Source organism: Cucurbita moschata, unplaced genomic scaffold, assembly GCF_002738365.1.
Source record: "Cucurbita moschata cultivar Rifu unplaced genomic scaffold, Cmos_1.0 Cmo_Scf00022, whole genome shotgun sequence".
NCBI classification, from domain to species: Eukaryota; Viridiplantae; Streptophyta; class Magnoliopsida; order Cucurbitales; family Cucurbitaceae; genus Cucurbita; species Cucurbita moschata.
The window spans coordinates 1,837,051-1,856,273 of NW_019268538.1; the positions used below are offsets into that span (position 1 = coordinate 1,837,051).

At 42.7% G+C, this 19,223-nt stretch overlaps 1 protein-coding gene across 1 annotated transcript; it reads right to left on the reverse strand.

Annotated features, from left to right (window-relative positions):
* Window positions 1-341: 341 nt before the first annotated feature.
* Window positions 342-18,039, reverse strand: LOC111459732 (indole-3-acetaldehyde oxidase-like). The gene is made up of 13 exons (XM_023102761.1): window positions 17,868-18,039; window positions 8,375-8,915; window positions 7,682-7,823; window positions 7,428-7,587; window positions 5,465-7,159; window positions 4,685-4,944; window positions 4,378-4,587; window positions 3,966-4,184; window positions 2,472-3,431; window positions 1,754-1,849; window positions 1,523-1,621; window positions 1,166-1,355; window positions 342-621 (listed from the first exon to the last, which is right to left on the reverse strand). Exons 1-13 carry the CDS (start codon window positions 18,022-18,024, stop codon window positions 392-394), a joined length of 4,959 nt encoding a protein of 1,652 aa, XP_022958529.1. The 5' UTR covers window positions 18,025-18,039; the 3' UTR covers window positions 342-391.
* Between the last annotated feature and the right edge of the window lie 1,184 nt (window positions 18,040-19,223).

Genomic DNA, 19,223 nt, shown 5'->3' on the forward strand with positions numbered 1-19,223 from the left:
CTGCTCTGGCCTCTACATTTCCCATAATTTAAGAGTCCATCATTGCCTTAAACACAAACCTTTTTTAGCTCCCCTTTGATTTTAGTTTTTGTTGTTTTTCTTTTGTCGTTTTTGCATTCGCATGTTAGAGCAATAATCTCTTTTCGTTACTTCAATGCAAAGTTATATTTCATGTCACAAAGGTCAAGAAGTAAATAAGAAACGTTTTTTTACTCGAGTTCGACTAGCACTAATAGCCCTCACTTGAAAAGTAAAATCACAAGTAACCCATGATCTTTGTAGTCCTATTTATTTATCTGCTGCAAATAAACTTAGAAAATGAGAAAGTGCATTACATTCATTATCATGAATTTATTGGCATGACTTGTGTTTTGGGAGGAAAAGTTTGTGATCAGCTCACTGTGCTTCTCCATTCCTTGATCCATTTCAGGTAACTTTCCACAGAGTCCAGCCCACAGAGCTCTTTAACAACAGGCATGGTAGCTGGAACATCTAGCTGTAACGCGTAACCAGACTCATCTCGACGTTTCCATGTACATATCTGTTTTCGTGCCTCTTTAATAGCAGCTCGTGTTGCACAGTGGACTGATGCAGCTAGAAGCAATGGTGATTCTCCTGAAGCTGCACAAATGCATTTCATTTAATTAAATCCCACTTCAAATAAACCCTTCTACAACATCAATATACACAGATTTCTCACCCTCACTACAATTGCTACCACTTTCCTCCATATCAATAAATTAGGAACCAGTTTGGAATGACTGTTTAAGGGCAAACACTTCCGTAAATATTTAGAAAGTCGTTCCAAACAGATCCTATACATGCTTTTTTACTATTTGGATGTGTCTTAGAAACAGTTTTTACTACTCATCTTGTTAAATGCTATCGTTTTTCCTTTCTTACTTCTGCGTTAAGCCTGCATATGATGGTGGAACCTATAATTCCAATGCATATTTTAGTGTTTTGCATGAGGCCTTAGCTGAAAAACCAAAAACCGTATAAAAGAAAAAGTCTACTAACGTCTACAACAGAGCAAATGAAAAGTAAAGTCAATTGGACTCTGCAGAGGAATCAAGAAAAATATCTATGGGAATGATCTTCGAAGCGCAAGGGAATTACATTCTCTTCCAACCTATAATCAAAAGTCAATGAAGTTTAAACTTACCTTTTGAAGAGAGGATGTGGTTTTTATGACGTCCAGAGTTCAAAATTTCAACATTCAACTGTTTTGGAATGGTGTCAATCGTAGGAATTTTGTAAGTCCATGTGCTGTCAGTAATAACTAGTCCATCAGGATTTGTGAGGTATTCCTCTGACATAAAAAATCCAATTCCTTGAACAAAGGCTCCTTCAATCTGCACAGAATGATTCTTGATCATTAGAAGATCTGCCCCTTGGATATCCGATCAATCTACCCCCACTTACAAATAGGTATATGAAACTTAAAAGCCTCCAAACTCAAAACTTAAGAGATTAAAAAACAAATTAGGAACTTAATTTTGTGCTTAGTGTAGCTATTAACCTGTCCCAAATCTACAGCAGGATTGACGCTTCGTCCACAATCATGGATAATATCTGAACGCAAAATTGTGGTTTCTCCCGTGAGAAGATGAAGCTCCACCTGTCAAGGCATGAATTTGGTGAATTGAACTTTGCAGTAAAATAAAGTGGCATTGAAGTAGCAGCCAACTGCTTCTTTTTAACTTGAAAATGTTGATACAATAAACACAAAAGGAGATGTTAATGGACGTGCCTCACTCACTGCAGCTGCATAGTTTAAGTAGCTCCTTGAAACAAAGTCAGGAACATACAAAGAATTAACTGATAAATCCACTGCTTGCAAGTTTGCCTGCAGTTTTTCCAACAAGAAATGTCAACGGTGTTGTGCACCCAAGGATATGTCCTCAATCAAATGTCCAACAATATTCTTATGTGGTAAGAAAACTGCTCACTTAAGGAACAAACAATGCATAATTACAAATCAACTATCAGACTAAAGAAGGGGCACATGGCTGCCACTTAGTTTCATGAATAGAATATACAATGTATAAAACCAAAACACGAAGACCTTCAACATGTGTTCAACTCAACAACAGGTCTCATGAAAATGTGGAGTTCGGAAAGTTCAAGGGTCAGTAGTTCCATAAAGCATAAAAAAGAGGAAAACAAATCACTATGTCCACGGAGAATTCATAAAAAATATCAGAAAAAACTTTGTGCACTACATCTAGGAGCTTCAAATAATTGTTTAGAAGTTAGGAATTTTTTTAAAGAAACTAATTTCATGTGAACATCTAATAATAAAACTTTCAGAAAGAAGCATGTGAATCAATAACACTTGATCATGGATGTTACTCCCACAATTAGAAAGATAATATCTCCAAACTATAGGAAGAAAAGACATCATAGAAAGAAAACATGATTGCTTAATCATAAAATGTTCTATGAGATGATGCAGAGCAGACAACAACCTGACTTATAAGAACATCCCATTTAACCGAACCACTCTCCTCCAGCCTTTTCTTGAGAGGTGTTAGTCTCTTCACCAATATATTGCAGCAAAGTCTAACTGCCTCACAGCTTGATTCGGAGGTAGTACTCGCATATGTACCCCCTCCTTGTATTAAAGCAATGGTATCAGATTGAACCACTCTCACCTTTTCCAACAGGTCACTGGTTCCATCACATTTAATTGAGCTAAGGGTATACGTAACCATCTGTCTAACCTTCGTCCACAGCCCCTGACCAATTTCAATACCCCCAACTTCCACAACAACAGAACCATCAGTTAGAATGCTCACTTTCCCTGGGGTTGGTCTCAATGTCATCTCTTGCACGATAGGAATTCGAGAAAGACCTCTTTTTTTCCAAATGTTGCTGCTATTAAATTTATCTACCATTTCTGTTCTTTGTTTCAGGCATGAAGATGTGGCTAACCTATCCCAAATTGAAGGTAAGGTGTAATCTTGAGGTTCACCTGCACTCTTGTAGAATTTTTTGAGGCTGTTAAACGTATGCAGATTTACTTTTCGGATAGTATCGACATCCATGCAAAGAGTAGATGCTACATGTTCAATTATCGCTTCAGCAATAAAGGATCCTTGTACATCTCCAGGGGCTCGCATCATAGATCTGCTTGGATAGTTTGTCTTGCATACTTTTATATCAAAAGACAAAGCACCCCAATCATACTTCTTAAGTCCATTGACAATGAAGCTTGGCATAATTGGACTTATATCAGTATTCATCCCTGCATCAACCAATATATCTAATTGACATCCTGTAATTTTACCGTTAGATTTGAAACCCACACTGTAAGTTACTTTCATTGGATGTCTCCCTCCTGCCATTACCATGTCAGTCTTTCGATTAAGGTAAATCCTGACTGGACAACGTAACTTGTGAGCTGCAAGTGCACATGCGGAAGCAACCTAAACAACATAATTGTTAAAAGGCAAGAACTCATATGTTAGAGTGTCATTCATGCTTGGGAAAATATTGAGAACATTGGCAAGAAAAAGAGAAGTGAGAAGGTTGAAAGTAAACTATAGGGAAACAATAGAAGTGAAAGTGTTGAACATAAATAAATAATGAAGAATATAACGATGTTAAAAATCATGAGAAGTTTGAGCTCTGATACACAACTATCTTATTATTTGATTCAATGTATCATCATCCTACTAACTAAGAATATAACCGAATTGAAAACATAATAAAGCTTTCAACAAAATTCACTGCTTTGAAACTGGCATGCAAGGACTACTTGGGAGTAAAATCATAATTGCATATATATACTTGATTTCTGTTCCCCGCATATTGAGAAAACACTATTACTAGTAAGTCAACCCAGAAAATTTCCAATGGAAATGGAAAATCTTGTTTTACTTGGCAGTTCAAAGAAATGCACCAGTGAAGAACCGTTTTTCAATAGTTAATTGCACATAGAGTTGGCAGCAGGTACTCACAACCATAGACTTCAAGGCCTTTCCACCAAAGCCTCCTCCAACCCTTCTCGTAATTACACGGACATTATGCTCAGGAACACCGAGGCATTTTGCAATAACAGAATGCGCATTAGCTGGCCATTGGCTTGAACTGTAGACTACCATGCAGTTATCTTCATCTGGAATGGCAAGTGCAGAATGGGTCTCCATATAAAAATAATATTGTGATCCAAGTCTGATCTGGATGTAAATATTTATGAAAACGATTAGGAGAAATGACCTATCTTTAGGATAGATAATAACTAATAACATCTGTAGCAGAATAGTTAGAAACTATTTTTTTTGGTGTGAGAAACGGTTAAGTAGGCCATGGTTGAATCTCTAACCACTACCATGATTATATTGTGGCCAAGCAATTCATTGTAGAAGGTACCTGAGCTGCGTTAATATGATTGTCTGCTTCAGCCATTCCTTTTGATATATCACCAATCTGTTCTGGAATAAAAGATGGAGGAACGTCAAAGAAGCTTGACCTCTTGACAGCATCTTCTACAGAAAGAATAGGTGCCTCCAAATTATCTGTGTCATAATCCACTACTACATTTTCTGCAGCCACATCCGCATGTTTCTGAGTATCTGCAACCTACAAAAAATGTGGATAGGTATGAAGCACCTCAGCAAGTAAGGGTTCCTCCTATGATTGAAGTTGCTATAAACGAATCATGAGAAATTCGAATTACCACGATGGCTAGTTGCTGACTTGCACCCTCAGTCAACTTATCTGCAAACAGAATTTCGTCACCAAAAATGGTTCTAACTCCAATGTTATGTCCACCCACAGGAATATCTTTGGCGGAAATAACAGCGACAACTCCCTCTGGTTGTGATTTGGGAGGAAAAGTAAGACCCTTTATCCGTGCCAAAGGCTTTGTACTATATATGAATGCTCCATATAGGCAATTTGTTGGTGAAGGAATATCATCCACATAGATAGCCTCGCCTAAAATATTCATAAGCATATTTACATTGGTTTCCTAATACTTGAGAACAAGAAATCATGTCAAATAAATAGACTTAAAAGAACATGGAACGCTAAATATTATGAGTATAAGTCTAAATTATCAAGTGAAGAATCGGCTTTGAACATGTAAGCCTTAACTTGAAGCAGTATTGGAAGTATAACAACTAGGTAATATGAGACATCTGACACTAAGTAGACTCGATCAAAGCCGAAGTTGAAAATGAAAGAAGTTCAGAATGGGGAGATACTAAATCTAATTCAAATGAGATAAAAGGCACGCGCCTTTGAGTCCATGGAAATAAAGGTAGCAAAATGTGTCAACTTAGACTGAGGTCAAACACCCACATGTACAAGTTCTGACTCATTTACGTCCCTGCCATGCAGACAAGTTTTGCTACAAAAGATTCTAGAGTTTGTGAATGTTCAATGCTCACGAGGTTAACTAAGACAATTTCATTCATGAAAGTTTAACTTCATATTATTACAAGATATAAAGTACCTGAAGCTTGAATGGCAGCTCCAGATTTTATAATGGTATCTCCGACTGGATAATATTCTGAACTCAATTCCAATGTCTGCTTTCCAGATGATAGTAGAGTAGCAGTTTTATCATAACCAAGTAGGCTGTGGTTTGAATTAAAATTTTCAGGTCGTGTTGACGAAGCATTCCTGCATCCATCTAGGTAATCTCTACCGATTGCAGCTTTTTCATCGACCAAGGAGCTTAAGAACTCAAAAAGAAAGCCAACTGCTAAGCTTGTCCGGTAAGCAGGATATGAAGTGCCCTTTTCAGGAACTATAGTGGCTCCAGTCAATGAGATAGCTTCATGTATGACATTATAATCAATAACTTTTCCAGCTAGAAATTCTTCAATCTTTCTTGCTCTAATGGCATGTTTGGTCCCATATGCTCCAAAAGCCAGGTGACAGCTATTTAATATGATCCCATTGGAATTTTTACATGGGGAGATTGCAGCCAAGAAAGCAGCATTCAGATACGGCAGTGCATTTCCAAGGGGTCGTGGAGAAGCTCTAAAACTATCAAACATGACAGTAGAATCATTTGAGTAAACATCCCGAACTGAATCCCAATTTGGAATCTTAACACTTGAAAGTACACATTTCGGACCCAGTGGAGGTCTCTTGAGAAACTCATCCAACATAATAGTTTCTTGGCTGAAACCAGTTAATATAGTTATCATGGAACCCGCAGCAAGAAGTATTGTGGCAATATCTGAAGGAAATTGTTTTCTTTGTGCCATCAATAAGTTTCCTCCGATACTGGCAATATTTCGTACAAAACTGGAAGCAATTTTCTCCATGTGGTCGGCCAGTTTATTGAACACTAGCTCACCTACTGAGGACGTTTCATGGTTATTACTTTTCAGAGCCTCAATAGCTTTTGCAATTGTCACAGTCGCACCAATCTCTATTCCTGTTGAATCTATTCTGATAACTGAAAGCTCAGGGATGTATTTAAGATTAATGTACCTATCAACATGTTCAAATTCTTTGTAGTATCCGACTTCAGTGTTGCCGACGACTAACTTCATTTTGCTTATATTACTAGAATCATCACGTCCCAGTAGTCTGTTCAGATCCTCAATACTAACGGGATTAAACCAGGAACAACCTTGAGACTCCACAAAAGGGATAGACCTTATTTCCTTTTTTAAAAATTCAGGAAATAAGCACGGTCCATTATTTGGATCATAAGGAGGCAATTTACTCGATTTATCTACTTCACCACATCCCTTTTGCCAGAACGCGTTTATCCCCAAATCCTCCATGTCAACATCAGAAGCAAAACTCTTACAGGCATCAGCAATTGGCCTGTATCCTGTACAGCGGCAGAGGTTTCCAGAAATAGCCTTTTCAGCTTCAGAAACCGTAAGTTTTGAGAATCCCGGTGAGGGCTCAGGTCGATTGGTCTTTTCAGCATTGACGAGAGCAGAACAGAGTGAAACACACATTCCAGGGGTACAAAAGCCACACTGGGAAGCATAAAAGCCAGCAAACCTTTGATGAATTGAGTGGAACCCATCCTTGCTATTCCCAATACCTTCACTGGTTGTAATTGAACAGCCATGTATACTACCAAGCAAGGTGAGGCATGAGCTTACTGTATAATCTTCGACCTTGTCTAACAAAGGATCGTATTTGGACAGTAGAACAATACAGGCACCACAACCGCCTACATTTCAAAATAACCAATCATGTCAACAGAGTTGGATCAAATGAAATTCCATGTAATGCTTTCGGCAGAGTAGAATAGTGTGCTAATGATCAATTAGAAATTGAATCCAATCCTCCCATTTCCATGGTAAAAAATAGACGAATAGTTGGAACAGAACATGTGATGTCCCGAGTTTTTTAATATTAACAAAAGGGGAATATTTTTAAAAGGGAATAAATAAATGTTACACAAAAAAAGGCGGCAGTTGAACAATCGCCAGTCGTACTCTGGCCGGCGACAGACGCAATGTGAGGAGGAGGAAGTAGGATACCAACCCCGATTAGCAGCCAGATTTTTGTGGATTTGGGGCGTTCGGGGAAGCTTAAATCAATAGAGGGCCACGGATTCCGATGGGAATGTTCATTGAGAGAGGGAAAACTCGAGAACTATACCCACGGTTGCCGGAGGAGTTGAGCTGCGAATTAGTGGAGTTTGAGCAAGCGCCGGGCCTCAAATTCATGGGGGTTTCGTTGCAAAAACATTGAACGAGAGCGTGGCGAAGGGAATTGGACCAAGGAGCTCAAGGAAGCCAATAACCGGATTTGAGTTAGGTGATTTCTTCGTGGATTTTTCCTGAGTATTCCCCATGCGATTTCTTAACGAAAACGGACGATTCTTGTGGCTACAGACTCACCGGGAGGAGCTCAACAACGTCGGTGAAAAATTCATAGGCCAAGGGCGCTTGAACGAGAAGATCGAGTTTGGTTTGAAGGTATGAATTTTTGGACATTCCGCGAGTTTCAGAGAGCATTATCTTGCTTGTTTCAAGAATCGGCGAAGCAAAGACGGAGGAAGCAGCCGGGCGGGGTTGGTCCGTCTGGAAGATAAAGATACGGTTCAAGTGAGCCGGTACGGTCAGACCGGATCAGATTTTGGTTTCTCGCCTGATTTTGGCTAATTTTACACAGATTTCTTCTAGATTTTCTTTAATGCATGAATGATGTATGACCTAGATCCTATGCGACCTAGACGATACGTATGATATGTATAACCTAGTCTTAGCTTATGATTTACTGGACCAACCATGTTTAGGGTCTGTTATGATATTATGAGTCAACTAGGCCTTTGTAGGGATGGCTAGAACGTAAACTCACTCGACTAGTGATGATCTACTTAGCATATAGGAACGTGACGTCACCCACTTAGAGTCTATGACACACTAGAGAATATTACTGAGAGAGCTCCAGTNTTTTTAAAAATTCAGGAAATAAGCACGGTCCATTATTTGGATCATAAGGAGGCAATTTACTCGATTTATCTACTTCACCACATCCCTTTTGCCAGAACGCGTTTATCCCCAAATCCTCCATGTCAACATCAGAAGCAAAACTCTTACAGGCATCAGCAATTGGCCTGTATCCTGTACAGCGGCAGAGGTTTCCAGAAATAGCCTTTTCAGCTTCAGAAACCGTAAGTTTTGAGAATCCCGGTGAGGGCTCAGGTCGATTGGTCTTTTCAGCATTGACGAGAGCAGAACAGAGTGAAACACACATTCCAGGGGTACAAAAGCCACACTGGGAAGCATAAAAGCCAGCAAACCTTTGATGAATTGAGTGGAACCCATCCTTGCTATTCCCAATACCTTCACTGGTTGTAATTGAACAGCCATGTATACTACCAAGCAAGGTGAGGCATGAGCTTACTGTATAATCTTCGACCTTGTCTAACAAAGGATCGTATTTGGACAGTAGAACAATACAGGCACCACAACCGCCTACATTTCAAAATAACCAATCATGTCAACAGAGTTGGATCAAATGAAATTCCATGTAATGCTTTCGGCAGAGTAGAATAGTGTGCTAATGATCAATTAGAAATTGAATCCAATCCTCCCATTTCCATGGTAAAAAATAGACGAATAGTTGGAACAGAACATGTGATGTCCCGAGTTTTTTAATATTAACAAAAGGGGAATATTTTTAAAAGGGAATAAATAAATGTTACACAAAAAAAGGCGGCAGTTGAACAATCGCCAGTCGTACTCTGGCCGGCGACAGACGCAATGTGAGGAGGAGGAAGTAGGATACCAACCCCGATTAGCAGCCAGATTTTTGTGGATTTGGGGCGTTCGGGGAAGCTTAAATCAATAGAGGGCCACGGATTCCGATGGGAATGTTCATTGAGAGAGGGAAAACTCGAGAACTATACCCACGGTTGCCGGAGGAGTTGAGCTGCGAATTAGTGGAGTTTGAGCAAGCGCCGGGCCTCAAATTCATGGGGGTTTCGTTGCAAAAACATTGAACGAGAGCGTGGCGAAGGGAATTGGACCAAGGAGCTCAAGGAAGCCAATAACCGGATTTGAGTTAGGTGATTTCTTCGTGGATTTTTCCTGAGTATTCCCCATGCGATTTCTTAACGAAAACGGACGATTCTTGTGGCTACAGACTCACCGGGAGGAGCTCAACAACGTCGGTGAAAAATTCATAGGCCAAGGGCGCTTGAACGAGAAGATCGAGTTTGGTTTGAAGGTATGAATTTTTGGACATTCCGCGAGTTTCAGAGAGCATTATCTTGCTTGTTTCAAGAATCGGCGAAGCAAAGACGGAGGAAGCAGCCGGGCGGGGTTGGTCCGTCTGGAAGATAAAGATACGGTTCAAGTGAGCCGGTACGGTCAGACCGGATCAGATTTTGGTTTCTCGCCTGATTTTGGCTAATTTTACACAGATTTCTTCTAGATTTTCTTTAATGCATGAATGATGTATGACCTAGATCCTATGCGACCTAGACGATACGTATGATATGTATAACCTAGTCTTAGCTTATGATTTACTGGACCAACCATGTTTAGGGTCTGTTATGATATTATGAGTCAACTAGGCCTTTGTAGGGATGGCTAGAACGTAAACTCACTCGACTAGTGATGATCTACTTAGCATATAGGAACGTGACGTCACCCACTTAGAGTCTATGACACACTAGAGAATATTACTGAGAGAGCTCCAGTTGTGCTTAGTAGGGAGCTAACCTTACACTATTTAAGAGCCTAGAATGCTAAGAGAATATTGGAATTCGTTAGGTTTCATTTGGGGAACTTCTAGTTAGTGCTTAGTAGTAGGCACGTATGGAGATATAGGGAGATTGAGAGGTTACCTATAGTGAGTTGCGACTGCACCATACCTATTAGACTTCTATAAAGCCCAAAACAAACAAGGGCACACCAACCTATGAGTAGGAAGCACGATGACTAGATAGACCATGGAGAGTAGAAAATGAGAGGCTAAGTACACCTTGACAACTCGACTACACCTCAATGGGTGGCTTATGTCACGGTCCTGCATTCTTGACAGTGCGGCGTCGTGATCTATACACGCTCACGACCAGCCTTAAGGAGAATTAAGCCCCGTTATATTTTTCGCCCCGGCTTTGTGGCTTCGTCGGACCTTAGGCGAGGTTTGTCTTCGCCAATCGAACATCGCTTGTGCGGAATCCAAGCTTGTTCAACCACACATGCCGCCTGTGCGTGTATGTTCAATCATCTGCGACACATCCGACTTGCCTCTACGCTAGGCCAACTCATTCAGCTCGACCTTGCCTCTGCTCGGGCCAAGGTCTCTCAATACAACGTCGCATCTCGTCTTGCCATCTCGATCCCCATCGACAGGGTCCATATGTCTTGACGCCATCCCGAGTCTCGGGATGTCGTCGCTCATCATAACTCGTTCGGTCATGCCATCGAGAATGGGCCCGCGTGTCGTTCATCTCATCGGGACTTCCCGAACATCCATCCATCCGGGTTCTATCGAGGCATAGGCCCTCCCGTGCCCATGCCGAGTCATTTACGGATACCGTACCGGATAGCGGGTGTATGTAGCAACCTCCAACACGCGGGCTAGGGCGCAATACCGGCACACCCGTGCCGTCCGGTACTGTCCTTCAAAAACCCATTTCAAAGGAAGTCGCCCCGAGACACTCGTCTCGGCACGCTCGCCCACACTGTGACACACGTATGTGCCACAGGGTAGCTCACTTAGGCCACAGGGCCCAGGGGTGGTGGAGAGCTAACACCATGGTACCCCCTATAGTACATTTTGAGCCATTTTCATTCTACCAGGAGTAGACATGATTTTCGTGAGGTGTCATACGGTGTCGTGCATTGTCCGTCCCATGTCCGATTGACACCAAACTTGGCGAGCATTCATATTTCATATGGACGGACTTAACTCCCGAACCGCATGACCAAATTCCTTCCGGAACCTCGACTTTTGAGGTTAAGGCCCGGGGCCCTACCCGGCCCTTCAACAAGCCTATCTTGTCCTTCATGTCTATGCTGATGTCTCTGTTATGCTTGTGTCTCAACATGTCTTCAATGCCCACTTTGCGTGGTGGTGTGTTGGATGATGCATCGTCCTCCTCGATCGCATCATGGCATTCTTCTACGTTGGCCCGCATATGGCCGGATGGGCGTCTCTTGAGGGACGCCCCTTTGCTTGTCATGGCGTGAGGGTCACAACCTACTCTCTTCATAGTAAGGTTGTGACATTCTCCCCCACTTAACTTAGTCATCGTCCTCGATGACTTACTCGAGTCACAATCATATTGCGGATTGTGACATTCTCCCCTACTTGATTTAGTCATCGTCCTCGATGACTTTCTCGGGCGCGTTCGCCCCACCTATTGTGAAGTTCTCCCCTACTCAATCTCGGCATCGTCCCGATGACGATCCGACTCTTTGTCTGTTGGCGACTTGACTCGCTGGATTTGGTTGTGCTTCAGAAAAATCTTCTATTGTCGAGCACCTGACGATCTTTTGTCATAATGCTCTCCCTGCTGACGTCTTATGCCAACTTGGGACAAGTTCGAGTGGATGCTTCTGACTTCTCTTTTGTCAGGTGGCACCACGTTCTGACTCTTGACTTGGTCAGTTGTTGGGTGAACTTGTCCTCACTTAGGCTTGTTCCTTTATCTACAGCTATCCCCATTCGGACCTATTTCTGTTGTTCGCCCATCTTGGACTCGGCCACCGAGACTCGCAACGTAGACGTGACTCTTCAGCGTTTGCCATAGTTGTGGGTGAGGCTGACTCTCTTTGCAGACACTCACCAGACAAGTATGGACTTCAGAGGGCACTTTTGCCCTATTTTGGCCAACTTGGCCCCAGTGTGTGCATCCTCTTTGGATCACATAAACTAGTGCACCCCTCGGGGTGGGGCTCGCAAGCCCAGCCGCGACACTCTTTGGTTGCGACCACTTCTCCTATGAATTAATTCACCCCCTTGGGGTGCGGCTCGAAAGCCCGGCCGCAACACTCTTTGGTTGCGACCACTCCTCCTATTGAGCAAAGTCAACTCTTTGACAGTCTCTTCCTTTGTTGGCGCTAACTTTCGGCCAACTCTTTGTATTTTGTCACATCGTGTGACTACTGTTGTGTGTGAACTTCCAGCTTGTTGCTCACTTCCCGAGCGGATACTGGTCTTGACATCTGTTGGTGGAGTCATCCACCCTAGGCACAAGGTGGTGACTCAAGGAATACACGTGTGCTCGTATGTCCGAGCACCTTTACGGGGTGAGAGACTTATTGATGTTGCTCTTCCCCGCTCGAACTCAGCTGCCTCTTTGCAGCAAGGTCGTCCCCCCATAAGGACTCACATTGTATACGGCTCTTGCACTCGGCCGACGTTTGTCTTTTCTTGGCTCTCGGCTTCTCTGCTTGCAACCACTGACACTATTCCTCCAATGTGAATGGTTCTTTGGAAGGCACCGTCATGGTGCTTTCTGTTTCATCTGTCTTGTCTACTTCGAAACTGCAAGCTCTTCTCAGGTGAGCTTGGTTTTTGCTTGACGGGTAGATCTTCCCATATTGAGGTGTCGACACACGACACTAATGAAATTCGGGTAGTCTTGGCTTCAACCCCCAACTGATTATAATTCTGACCGGCAACTGTCCTGCCCATTACGGCACTCTTGACACACTTGCAAGGTCTTCGATCAACTCTTGGGTTTGTTTCTCTTGACTGTCTTGCCCGACTAGACACACAAAGTGTGGCTCTGATACCAACTGTCACGGTCCTACATTCTTGACCGTGCGGCGTCGTGATCTATACATGCTCACGACCAGCCTTAAGGGGAATTAAGCCCCATTATATTTTTCGCCCCGGCTTTGTGGCTTCGTCGGACCTTAGGCGAGGTTTGCCTTCGCCAATCGAACATCGCTTGTGCGGAATTCAAGCTTGTTCAACCACACACGCCGCCTGTGCGTGTATGTTCAATCATCTGCGACACATCCGACTTGCCTCTACGCTAGGCCAACGCATTCGGCTCGACCTTGCCTCTGCTCGGGCCAAGGTCTCTCAATACAACGTCGCATCTCGTCTTGCCACCTCGATCCCCATCGACAGGGTCCATATGTCTTGACGCCGTCCCGAGTCTCGGGATGTCGTCGCTCATCATAACTCGTTCGGTCATGCCATCGAGAATGGGCCCACGTGTCGTTCATCTCATCGGGACTTCCCGAACATCCATCCATCCGGGTTCTATCGAGGCATAGGCCCTCCCGTGCCCATGCCGAGTCATTTGCGGATACCGTACCGGATAGCGGGTGTATGTAGCAACCTCCGACACGCGGGCTAGGGCGCAATACCGGCACACCCGTGCCGTCCGGTACTGTCCTTCAAAAACCCATTTCAAAGGAAGTCGTCCCGAGACACTCGTCTCGGCACGCTCGCCCACACTGTGACATACGTATGTGCCACAGGGTAGCTCACGTAGGCCACAGGGCCCAGGGGTGGTGGAGAGCTAACACCATGGTACCCCCTATAGTACATTTTGAGCCATTTTCATTCTAAAAGGAGTAGACATGATTTTCGTGAGGTGTCATACGGTGTCGTGCATTGTCCGTCCAATGTCCGATTGATACCAAACTTGGCGAGCATTCATATTTCATATGGACGGACTTAACTCCCGAACCGCATGACCAAATTCCTTCTGAAACCTCGACTTTTGAGGTTAAGGCCCAGGACCCTACCCGGCCCTTCAACAAGCCTATCTTGTCCTTCATGTCTATGCTGATGTCTCTGTTATGCTTGTGTCTCAACATGTCTTCAATGCCCACTTTGCGTGGTGGTGTGTTGGATGATGCATCGTCCTCCTCGATCGCATCATGGCATTCTTCTACGTTGGCCCGCATATGGCCGGATGGGCGTCTCTTGAGGGACGCCCCTTTGCTTGTCATGGCGTGAGGGTCACAACCTACTCTCTTCATAGTAAGGTTGTGACATTCTCCCCCACTTAACTTAGTCATCGTCCTCGATGACTTACTCAGGTCACAATCATATTGCGGATTGTGACATTCTCCCCTACTTAATTTAGTCATCGTCCTCGATGAATTTCTCGGGCGCGTTCGCCCCACCTATTACGAAATTCTCCCCTACTCAATCTCGGCATCGTCCCGATGACGATCCGACTCTTTGTCTGTTGGCGACTTGACTCGCTGGATTTGGTTGTGCTTCAGAAAAATCTTCTATTGTTGAGCACCTGACGATCTTTTGTCATAATGCTCTCCTTGCTGACGTCTTATGCCAACTTGGGACAAGTTCGAGTGGATGCTTCTGACTTCTCTTTTGTCAGGTGGCACCACGTTCTGACTCTAGACTTGGTCAGTTATTGGGTGAACTTGTCCTCACTTAGGCTTGTTCCTTTATCTACGGCTATCCCCCTTCGGACCTATTTCTGTTGTTCGCCCATCTTGAACTCGGCCACCGAAACTCGCAACGTAGACGTGACTCTTCAGCGTTTGCCATAGTTGTGGGTGAGGCTGACTCTCTTTGCAGACACTCACCAAACAAGTATGGACTTCAGAGGGCACTCTTGCCCTATTTTGGCCAACTTGGCCCCAGTGTGTGTATCCTCTTCGGATCACATAAACTAGTGCACCCCTCAGGGTGGGGCTCGCAAGCCCAGCCGCGACACTCTTTGGTCGCGACCACTTCTCCTGTGAACTAGTGCACCCCTCGGGGTGGGGCTCGCAAACCCAGCTGCAACACTCTTTGGTCGCGACCACTTCTCTTGTGAATTAATTCACCCCTTGGGGTGGGGCTCGCAAGCCCGGCCGCAACACTCTTTGGTTGCGACCACTTCTCCTATTGAGCAAAGTCAACTCTTCGACAATCTCTTCAGTTGTTGGCGCTAACTTTCGGCCAACTCTTTGTATTTTGTCACATCGTGTGACTACTGTTGTGCGTGAACTTCCAGCTTGTTGCTCACTTCTCGAGCGGATACTGGTCTTGACATCTATTGGTGGAGTCATCCACCCTAGGCACAAGGTGGTGACTCAAGGAATACACGTGTGCTCATATGTCCGAGCACCTTTACGGGGTGAGAGACTTATTGATGTTGCTCTCCCCCGCTCGAATTCAGCTGCCACTTTGCAGCAAGGTCGTCCCCCCATAAGGACTTACATTGTATACGGTTTTTGCACTCGGCCGACGCTTGTCTTCTTTGACTCTCGGCTTCTCTGCTTGCAACCACTGACACTATTCCTCTACTGTGAATGGTTCTTTGGAAGGCACCATCATGGTGCTTTCTGTTTCAGCTGCCTTGTCTTACTTCGGAACTGCAAGCTCTTGTCAAGTGAGCTTGGTTTTTTGCTTGACGGGTAGATCTTCCCATATTGAGGTGTCGACACACGACACTAATGAATTTCGGGTAGTCTTGGCTTCAACCCCCAACTGATTATAATTCTGACCGGCAACTGTCCTGCCCACTTCGGCACTCTTGACACACTTGCAAGGTCTTCGATCAACTCTTGGGTTTGTTTCTCTTGACTGTCTTGCCCGACTAGACACACAAAGTGTGGCTCTGATACCAACTGTCACGGTCCTGCATTCTTGACCGTGCGGCGTCGTGATCTATACACGCTCACGACCAGCCTTAAGGGGAATTAAGCCCCGTTATATTTTTCGCCCCGGCTTTGTGGCTTCGTCGGACCTTAGGCGAGGTTTGTCTTCGCCAATCGAACATCGCTTGTGCGGAATCCAAGCTTGTTCAACCATACACGCCGCCTGTGCGTGTATGTTCAATCATCTGCGACACATTCGACTTGCCTCTACGCTAGGCCAACTCATTCGGCTCGACCTTGCCTCTGCTCGGGCCAAGGTCTCTCAATACAACGTCGCATCTCGTCTTGCCATCTCGATCCCCATCGACAGGGTCCATATGTCTTGACGCCATCCCGAGTCTCGGGATGTCGTCGCTCATCATAACTCGTTCGGTCATGCCATCGAGAATGGGCCCGCGTGTCGTTCATCTCATCGGGACTTCCCGAACATCCATCCATCCGGGTTCTATCGAGGCATAGGCCCTCCCGTGCCCATGCCGAGTCATTTACGGATACCGTACCGGATAGCGGGTGTATGTAGCAACCTCCAACACGCGGGCTAGGGCACAATACCGGCACACCCGTGCCGTCCGGTACTGTCCTTCAAAAACCCATTTCAAAGGAAGTCGTCCCGAGACACTCGTCTCGGCACGCTCGCCCACACTGTGACATACGTATGTGCCACAGGGTAGCTCACTTAGGTCACAGGGCCCAGGGGTGGTGGAGAGCTAACACCATGGTACCCCTATAGTACATTTTGAGCCATTTTCATTCTAAAAGGAGTAGACATGATTTTCGTGAGGTGTCATACGGTGTCGTGCATTGTCCGTCCAATGTCCGATTGACACCAAACTTGGCGAGCATTCATATTTCATATGGACGGACTTAACTCCCGAACCGCATGACCAAATTCCTTCCGAAACCTCGACTTTTGAGGTTAAGGCCCGGGGCCCTACTCGGCCCTTCAACAAGCCTATCTTATCCTTCATGTCTATGCTGATGTCTCTGTTATGCTTGTGTCTCAACATGTCTTCAATGCCCACTTTGCGTGGTGGTGTGTTGGATGATGCATCGTCCTCCTCGATCGCATCATGACATTCTTCTGCGTTGGCCCGCATGTGGCCGGATGGGCGTCTCTTGAGGGACGCCCCTTTGCTTGTCATGGCGTGAGGGTCACAACCTACTCTCTTCATAGTAAGGTTGTGACATTCTCCCCCACTTAACTTAGCCATCGTCCTCGATGACTTACTCAGGTCACAATCATATTGCGGATTGTGACAACTTACACCCTTGAAGTAGGAGTAAATAAGGTATACAAACCTTAAGAGTCTACATAAACCTACTTGTAAGCTGCTCACGGAATATTTCTATACTCATTCATACTATTTTTTTGTTTACAGATGGATCCTAGTTCACTGTTCTATGACAAAGCCTGTGAAGTCATGTGGCTATCGAAAGGACCCACGATTGAATCATATTCTCTTTTACATTATTTACGTATTTTTTTCTCCATAGATATGTTTTTGTACTTTTGATACTTTTATGACATGCAAAGTAAAAAAAAAAGAAAAAAAATCACATCATGAACTCACACGACAGTCAGTGATTCGAAACCTAAAAAAAAAAAAGTAATCTTTAAATTCAAACAACAGTGATGAACGTTTAACTAGTACTCTTTCATGTATCAAATCACCGTTTGAACCAAAGTTCACCGAAAACAAGGTATGAACAATATCAATATAAACAGATTATTCAATCGTAGTCATGAATTCAATAGACTCAAACCCGATGAACGCAATCAAATAAAGAAAATCCATTTTTTCATTAAGTAATTGATTAGAGAGAGAGAGAGACCTTGACCACAGCCAAGCTTGACACTCTTGAAAGAAGTATAGTGGCGCAGAAAGTGAAGCAGAGTAGTGGAAGGGTCAACAGCGGTGAGCTCAAACCTCTGCTGATTAACGGCAAACACCAGAGGAGCCGCCGCCGCTTCCGTTGCCTGATTCTCCATTGTCGATGCCCGGAACAAAACCGGCTTCCACCTCGTATTTTATACACAACCACCAACGGATAAGTGCACAACAATTTCATATAAATTAAATACTTAATTTTATTAATCCTTTTATTTCTTATTAAATTTTATTAACCGTGCGTATAAAGACAAGAAAAGTACCTGAACTTCACAAGGATCGCTCGAGACCATTAAGCGTCAAAAAAATCACCATGCTAGCACCATAAGCAATCGAACTAATTACAAGCTGCAACGCGGGAATAATGATAAATAAAATTTTATTTATTTATTTATTATTATTTTTTATTTTTTAATAATGACAAGAAACTAATTTAATTTGTATTCCTGTTTTTTTTAATAACTAAGTAAGTTTTTAATGAAATTATATAATTTTTTAACTATATAACAATGAAAATATTTAACTATTTTTTTTATATATAATTTTAACTAATTAAATATGTTAGCTTAATTAATAATTTTAGTAAATAAATATTTCATTTATAAATAAAAATTTATTTGTCAAAATAAATTTAATATATATTTAAATAAATTATTATTGATTTATTATAATTAAATAAATAATTATATTAATTTTGGTAAACTAAAATCAATTAAAATATAATAAATTAAAAGGGAAAAAAAGAGAGAAACACATGGTTTTTTTTTCTTTCAAAAAAAGGGTTTACAAAACCATACTTTTAAACCATATAATAACTTTTATTATTTTTTTTATCAATTTTAAAACATTTCGTATACTCAACTTCCTCCCACCAAGTCAAACCTATAAGTAGTCATTTTTTAAAGCCCTTTCAACTATATATATATATTTATTTATTTTAATGCTTAAATGAATAATTAATTTTTTTTATAAAAAATAAATAATAATAATAATAACGCTCGTTTTTTACTTTGTTTGCATTTGACAATATTTTTTAATTTCTTCATCAAATTTTTATTAATATAAAATCTTATTTTTGTTTTATTTTTCTATTCTCATAATTTTTAAGACTAATATATATATATATATATAATTTCCTAAAAACAAAAAATTCCTATTATCCCCTCTCGTCTCATCCAATCACATGTTCTTCCTCCATCCCAATAATTCAGACCTTTCAATCAATTATTGCTTCCATAATTTTCTCCATATTTATTGCACAAAATTCAAATTATTTTAATAAAAGAAAGAAATATCTTAA